Source organism: Montipora foliosa, chromosome 12 (assembly GCF_036669935.1).
Source record: "Montipora foliosa isolate CH-2021 chromosome 12, ASM3666993v2, whole genome shotgun sequence".
Lineage (NCBI taxonomy): Eukaryota > Metazoa > Cnidaria > Anthozoa > Scleractinia > Acroporidae > Montipora > Montipora foliosa.
The window spans coordinates 5,445,704-5,453,203 of NC_090880.1; the positions used below are offsets into that span (position 1 = coordinate 5,445,704).

General features: G+C 39.0%; 2 protein-coding genes across 2 annotated transcripts in view; both read left to right on the forward strand.

Moving 5' to 3' along the window:
• The window catches only part of LOC137980336 (calcineurin B homologous protein 1-like), a 13,237-nt gene extending 10,462 nt beyond the window's left edge, over positions 1-2,775 (forward strand). Inside the window, exons 6-7 of the mRNA XM_068827751.1 lie at positions 635-757; positions 2,005-2,775. Of these exons, the coding sequence (XP_068683852.1) occupies positions 635-757; positions 2,005-2,058 (177 nt within the window). The 3' untranslated portion in view covers positions 2,059-2,775. The remainder of the gene's footprint in view (positions 1-634; positions 758-2,004) is intronic.
• A 139-nt stretch (positions 2,776-2,914) lies between these two features.
• The window catches only part of LOC137980333 (uncharacterized), an 8,550-nt gene continuing 3,964 nt past the window's right edge, over positions 2,915-7,500 (forward strand). Inside the window, exons 1-2 of the mRNA XM_068827749.1 lie at positions 2,915-4,164; positions 4,750-7,500. The exon at positions 4,750-7,500 is cut by the window's right edge and continues 3,964 nt beyond it. Of these exons, the coding sequence (XP_068683850.1) occupies positions 6,035-7,500 (1,466 nt within the window). The 5' untranslated portion in view covers positions 2,915-4,164; positions 4,750-6,034. The remainder of the gene's footprint in view (positions 4,165-4,749) is intronic.

A 7,500-nucleotide genomic window follows, 5' to 3' on the forward strand; every position in this document is an offset into this window, starting at 1 on the left:
CCACGCAACAGAATTTTTGATATAATTTAGCCAAAGCTTTAGAATTTAAAAAAGAACTACATCTTCTATACGCGATTGTGAGCCTAATATTTTTTCCCGGAAATCCAGGCGGGAGGGGGGTCTTTTGTCTTGGAAATCCGGACAGGAAGGGGGGGGGGGGGGGGGTCTTGGGCTTCAGGAAATCCAGGTGAGAGGGGGGGTTAAAAAACGACCCCTTCCGTCAGGGGGGTGTGGATTTTTTCTGGAATAACCCATTTGAAGAGAAAGGTGGTCCTGAACATTGCAAGATACTGTAGTTCATGAAGTCTCATGATGGGCGATGTTGAAGTTCGGAGAAGAGCTAGGGGGCACTTTGTGACCTCCCATGGAAATCAGCATGCATCTTGTTGCATTCTGGATATATCTAAAACCTAAAAAAGTTGCTGGATCACGTACACATTAATTTTTTCATTTGTTGCACGCCTGGTCCAAGTTGCTTGAACCTTAGTGTCCAATTACAGGTTGACAACCAGGAGGTTTCAAAAGGCCTTAAATAATGGTTTGCTCTACAGATAACTGTGCTCCAAGCAACTTTACCCTGACTTGGCCCAACTCCCACCAAAGAAATTTAAGTCTCTGTAATCCTTTTTGAAAGGTGCTTCATATGATGGTAGGAATGAACATAAGTGATGAGCAACTTGGAGGAATTGCTGATCGTGCCATAAAAGATGCAGATGCTGACAAAGATGGTGTCATCTCATTTGATGAACTGAAAAGAGTAAGAACTTTAGAGTGACAGAAAACTACATTACAATAATGTTATTGTAGTTGTCATGTTGTCGTGCATATTCAGTACTTAACAGATGACAAAGTATGAACAAAAAAAGTGGCAGACGAGGGAATTGCCTAGTGTGTCAGTGACATTCCTACCACATTTTGATGTCTTCTGGGATCTATCAGCTGCACAGCAACATGGAATCTGCTTGTTTCATATACATGTAATGAAGAATTTAAAGTTCTTATGATGACATCAGTTGTCTGTCCTCTAATACATGTAGATCATGGCGAGAACCAATCAAAATGCATGCACTTTTGAGCTTATTATGTAAAAGAGATTAATCTGTTGAAATTGCCCATGTTCATTGTATTAATGGCCATTGTAATGAAGCCAATCCCAACAAAGCATCAGTCAATGCGTCTATGTCAATGTTGGCCCACTGTCAGCCAGCGTGTTGATCAACATGTTGGCCATGGCCGACACATTGGTTAGGATTGAATTCGTTATGATTATTGTTGATAAGTTCTTCCAATGGTGACTCTGGGATACTCAGAGAAAAATTGAATGCTCCTTTGCAGGAGATGAACCTATTTATGCTGAGCTGTAGGAGACTTGTGGCTGGGGCTAATGTCATTTAAACCAGCTTCAGGTGTCAGACAATAATAGACAATAATAATGTCAATAATAATTAACTTGACATGATTATTATATGCGATAATCACCTAGTAAGCATTTCAGCGAATAATTATCGTTAATTGTTGTCCATCTATACTGCTACTGTAGGACTAAGAGTGTTGAACTGTTGCATTCACATTATTGAAATGAATCACTCCGGTGGAAATTGTTAACCCTGGTAGATAAAATGAAGAAATAATAATTTTTTGGAATGGGGACTCTGCCAGACTGAGTAAATTTCACCGGCTGAAAGAGAGCTTTAACCACTAGCTCAAATTGTGCTGGAAAGCAAAGACATGCGGTAATTTCCAAGGTGCAATTAAGTAAAAACCCAGCTTGATTAATAACCTGCTTAGCTTTTCTTTAGCTACACCCCTGCTCATGCATAAACTGTCCGTCAAACAGTCTAAATTGTCCTGTCACTTTGCCCTTGTATTATGCCAACTCTCTGGACTGGTCTGTCAATGTCGACCCCAACGGACAGCTGATTATGATGATAATTATTGTGCAGATTTTTGTTCTTTTTAATGAAACTGTTTAGTTTTTTTAATTGTCCTTTTTTTTTCTTTTAGGTGATGGAAAATGTAGATATGAATGCTAAAATGAGCATCAGATTTCTGGCTTGAGAATAGCACTCAAACAATGTCCAAAAAGGGAAATTAAAATTTGTATAAATGCAGTTTGGTTTAATTCGTAACAAGTTTAAAGGGCTCTGTCACACTAAAAGTTGCAGCTGTTGTATGGTCTGGCATTAAAGAAAAAAAAATGGTAAAATGTTTTCAAATGCAATTTTGCATTTGATAACATTTTACCAATTTTTAGAAGTCTTGCGTTTCATCTCAGTTGGCGTCATGATATAAAATTGTCCATGTTTGATTGCAAATATCATTTGACATATTTCTGTTAAAATAATTTTCTCACAGTATTTTAGCTTTACTAAAAGTGATATTCTGAGTGGTTTTTTGTAAAATTCAGAACTGAATCCACATTCTTTTGTGTGACAGTGCCTTTTTAATGGGAGTCATAGGTAGTTTGGCTGAATTGCAGATACAGTGTACATGCAACAATCTTATTAAATTAATGTACAAATCCAGTGGACAAACAAAAGGAGGTGATGTGAGATCTACTATTAACAACCTCTTACTTGGGGATAATAATTATAATGTGCAAGCTGCCCCTTGGCTGCTGAAAAATCTAAAATTAATTGATTTAGCTTGAATGAATTTTTCTTATACATTTAAGAGCTCATCTGTTAGTGATAAAGAGAGGCTCACAAGTGGCCCATTTTTGTATTTTGTGTAGTCAATGACTGAGATATTTGGTGCAATAAAATTAGAACCAGGCTCTGGTTTGCAGTGTGTTTTATGCGCACAGCCTTACCAGGCATAAATTAATTAATGCAATGTGGTGTACATGTATCGTTGCACTGTGTAAGAGAGGCTACCATTCTTTATAGAGCAAGTTGCTTGTATACACTGAAATTAAGACTTACTGCACATCAAGTAGCTAGAGATAAATGTGTGGCTGAAACATGATGTCGACTGTCCAATCCATGTTGATTTACCAGTACTGGCTGTCTTTTTCTTTGGATTAATGTTAACTAAACACTATTAAACCGACCAAAGTTTTAACTACCGGTAAACCCTGATTTCAAAGCGACACCTGTTTATTTTAACTACAATTGTCCATTAGTTTTACGTTGTAATGGACCGCCATTACCAACTTAAAATCTTGAGAGAGCTGGATCAAGGAGAAAATGACATCAAAGACTCGTTAGTTTAAGAATGTAAAGCATGTGTACATGCTTGAATCAATATGCAGCGTAGGAGTTTTGCATGTAAAAAACTTGCAAGAGCCATAATGGTAACTGTTATACAATGTTTTCAAATTTGTTTTCTCTTTAATCTTCCTTGATTGTAACCAATCTACATGACAATCAGTTTACAAATTTGACAATAAATTAATCATCCAAAATTAATATCAAAGTTCTAACCCTTCATCCACCAATTGATTTTATTTGTAAATACAGGTGCTCTTGCAAGTGAAAGGGTCAATAACTTCCGTATTTAACCTATCACACCACCCCCTCTCCCCTCCAAAGTTCCACTCGCAGGTTTTACTATGATTAACACCAGATGAATCAGACGAATTCATAGTCTAATATCACAAATTCACTTTAATTTTTTTTAAATAATGCTCTCAGTCATTAGTTGTGACATATTCTTACTTCAATAGTTGTCAGCTAAAGTACAATAATTCTACTTGTGACAAAATGTAATTAAATTTTCTTGCACGTAATGCATCATCTTTCTATTTACAATGCCACAACCTTTTTCAAGTGAAGTAAAGGTCTAGCACTGGTTGATTGAATACCTGACTTAAATAGCAATACAGAGATTGTAGACATACAAAGCTGACACAAGTGACCTTTTTGTAATAGATGTCACATGATCAGAGAAACTGTATGGGTACATTAATGACAGGGAAACCCAGTTAGTACCAGTATCAAGCAATCCATCATACATGTAAATCCCTTACAGATCTCCAGCAAATGATACGTCTTGACTAATAAAGGTTAATTACTGTATTTCTAGTGTTCTGATTGGCTAACTTAGTGTAACAGTTGGTCCTCAGCATGTTCATGTTCAATGGTTTTTTTAAAATTGAAACAACTTCAGATTGTAGCATGAAATTGAAGCAGCTCAGAGTTTAACCCTTTGGCACCTAAACCGGCCTAAACCAGATTTAATAAAACAAATATCTTATTATCCCATTAATGTCACTGTTCCTTGGTATCAACATAGTTAGCTTTTAACGCATAACGTAAGGCGCAATAGAACGTGACAACAGACCTATTGGCGTTTTTGAGGGGAACACTGCCTTGTGACTGGTTAGCCTATGCGACTTCCGGATTGCGTGATGTAGAACAACCTCACTTATCTCCCACAGACTACGAGCTGATTGGTAAACAGCTCGTGCTTGATCGGACAAGAGTATTGGTTAGCGTGCAATGTACAATGGCAAACGAGCCAACAACCTTGGGGGAAGTCGCTACGCAGACTTAATCGCACCTTGCAGGAGTGACCCAATTTTTAATGATGGCAAGGTGATAAACCCAACCCATCTCCAAAGGGAGGGAGGGAGGAGAAAAAACTTTAACAAATGCCAACAGCTAGTTGGTTTACCATAGAAGACAAACAGCCAAGTGAACCTTAGACGGCTAATTGAGGCTTTTATAGCCAGACTCTGTCTATTAAAGTAGCCAGTTGTACAGCTTCTACTATGAGCAGGTAGGTATTACACGTGTTCTTTAACAGTTATGAATGAGGCCTTAACAGATTTGGCCAATGCAGGTGTATGTTATAAACTGAGATCTAGTAACAAAGTCTCTATGTCCTCATTTTATTTACAAGACCATTGATTTTATGACCTTGAACGACCGACTACAAAGGACAGGAAGATAACTAATGCGACATGAATAGCCCCTTTTAGTATGGTCACGTTCCATTAACCGTATTTTACTGATGGGGCAGTAAAATCTCATTTAAATTGTGTTTGTTCGATATAAGATTCGCTTTACCCACTTCAGTGCAACACCCCTTGTTATGATTTAACTGAATCTTGTAATCGAATGCATACTCATGGAATTTGTATGGGTAATAGCAGAAACCCATAAGGGTTGAAACGTGTAACGGCCCCTTGTGTGCTGGGAAACAAGCTTCTGAATTTTCAATTTGCTAAGTACCATATTTGGAACAACAAGAGCAAGGGGTTTCCAAATAATTATGGTACTTGGCACTGAAACATTCAACCAATCAGTTCGCAATGAATAATCGGAAGCTGTGAACGCACGTTACACATTTCAACCCTTATGGGTTTCTGGTAATAGGCCGCTTCGGAAAACACCATAATACTCTTTGTTTGTTCCCCCAAATTTTGCATATAAAATTTAAGCATTGTTTGCAGTTTCTCTTGGCACTTACAATGGTCCCAAGAGAAAACAAAAACCATGTGTTACGAAAAATAGTATTGCGTGACGAGCGTTACTGTCTAGAATCTTCGCGAGAGTTCGTAGTTTGTTTATATTTAGGTTTGTACGTAAGCGTTTCTAAATCGGTGTGTTTTGTAATCTTTCTATAATTAGATTCATTACTAATTTAGAAAGTTCTAGAAGTTTCTTGTCAGAGTATATAAGTAGACGAGTCCAAGCGGAGTGTTTTTTTAACTAGTTTTTTACAAGCGAAGAGAGTTGGCGTTGGCCGTGTTTATTCAAGTGTGACAGAAGCTGTGTGCATTCAAGTTGGCGGAGGCCGTGTAAGTTTATCAAGTTCGTGCTGTTAAGAGTTTTACTTCGTGGAAACTACGTTCATTTTTGGAATAAATCTTCTTGTTGTTGTTCCGACAACCCTGCGTTCAGTTTAGTCTGCAAGCTAACTTTCCTCAAAACATTCGAACTCGTAACATTGGGGGCCTGGTCCTGGAGAGGAATTCATTTGTTTGCTGACTACAGAAACCAGGAAAGGACAATTCAAGAAGGAGTTACAGAAAAAGTAAGAAGAACTGTGCAAGAGAGTATATTGCGTTTTTGCTGTGAAATCTGCTATGGAAATGGAAAAGCTTTTGCAGATGGGGAAAGAATTCGGATTGCAAGGAGAAAAGCTTCTCGAGTTTGTAAGGGAAGAGGAAGAAAAAGAAGAAAAACGCAGACAATTAGAACAAGAAAGAAGGAGGAAAGAGGAAGAAAAAGAAGAAAAACGCAGACAATTGGAGGAAGAAAAAGAAGAAAAACGAAGACAATTGGAGGAAGAAAAAGAAGAAAAACGAAGACAATTGGAGGAAGAAAGAGAAGAAAAAAGGAGGCGGTTTGAAGAAGAAAAGGAAGAGAAACATCGATTACTTGAAGAAGATAGAAGAAGAGAAGATGAAGAGAGAGAAACTAGACGACAAGAACGCGAACTAAGAAAGTTGGAAATGGAAACCGAGCTGTTGAAACAGAAAGAGGCTATTGAAGCGGCAAAAAGAGAACACGAGTTGGAGATTGCACGTTTGGCTGTAGAGAATGCTGACGGGCGTCCTGAAGTGAGAGAGGATCGGGCTAAGGCACCTAAACTCCCCTCGTTTGTTGATGGCAAAGACGATTTGGACGCGTATTTGCAGAGGTTCGAGAGATTTGCCGAGACAGCTAAGTGGAAAAAAGATGGATGGGCATCGAAGCTCAGTGCTCTGTTGTCTGGACGGGCACTAGAAGTGTATTCACGTCTATCGGAGGACGCAGCTAAGGATTATGACAGGGTAAAGATTGCGTTAATGAAGAGATATGACCTTACCGAAGACGGCTATCGTCGAAAATTTAGAGTATCCAAACCAGAAGTTGACGAAAGTCCGGAGCAGTTTATTGTGCGACTGGACAGATACCTGTTACGGTGGCTAGAGCTTTCGAATACTGCGCGAAGCTTTGATGGTCTTAAGGACTTGATCGTGAAAGAACAATTTATTGACTCTTGCCCTAAGGATTTGGCAATTCACCTGCGAGAAAGGGCACCTGAAACTCTAGCAAAGATTGCGAAGATCGCTGACCAGTACTTGGAGGCTCATGGTAAACATTTGTTCAGCTCAGCGAGCAGAAAGCCAACAGCGCAGCCTGAGAGGGAAGAGACCAAGAACATGCAGATTAATCCACCAGCTCTGCATTGCTTTAAGTGCAACACCCGAGGTCATAAAGCTGTCAACTGCCCAACCCTAACAAGAAAGTGTTTCCTATGTGGTAAGCAGGGTCATGAAGCTAGAAACTGTCGATCAGGTGGACGCAGATCAGGAGGACAAAGTAAGGATGGTAACCCTGTGCAGCGTGGTCAAGTGAGTGCCAGTTGTTTAGTTCAACCACCTGAGGATAAACCTACTGATGAAGAAGTTAAGGCCTGTATTAAAGATGATAAGTTGCTGTTAGCCTGTGGTAAGAAGATTCCATTGTTGAGTAGTGCTTGTGTTGAACCGTTGACTGGAGTGAGAAGTAAAATGCCTGTCGTGAAAGGTAGAGTTGGAGAGAAGCCTGTTGATGTCCTGAGAGA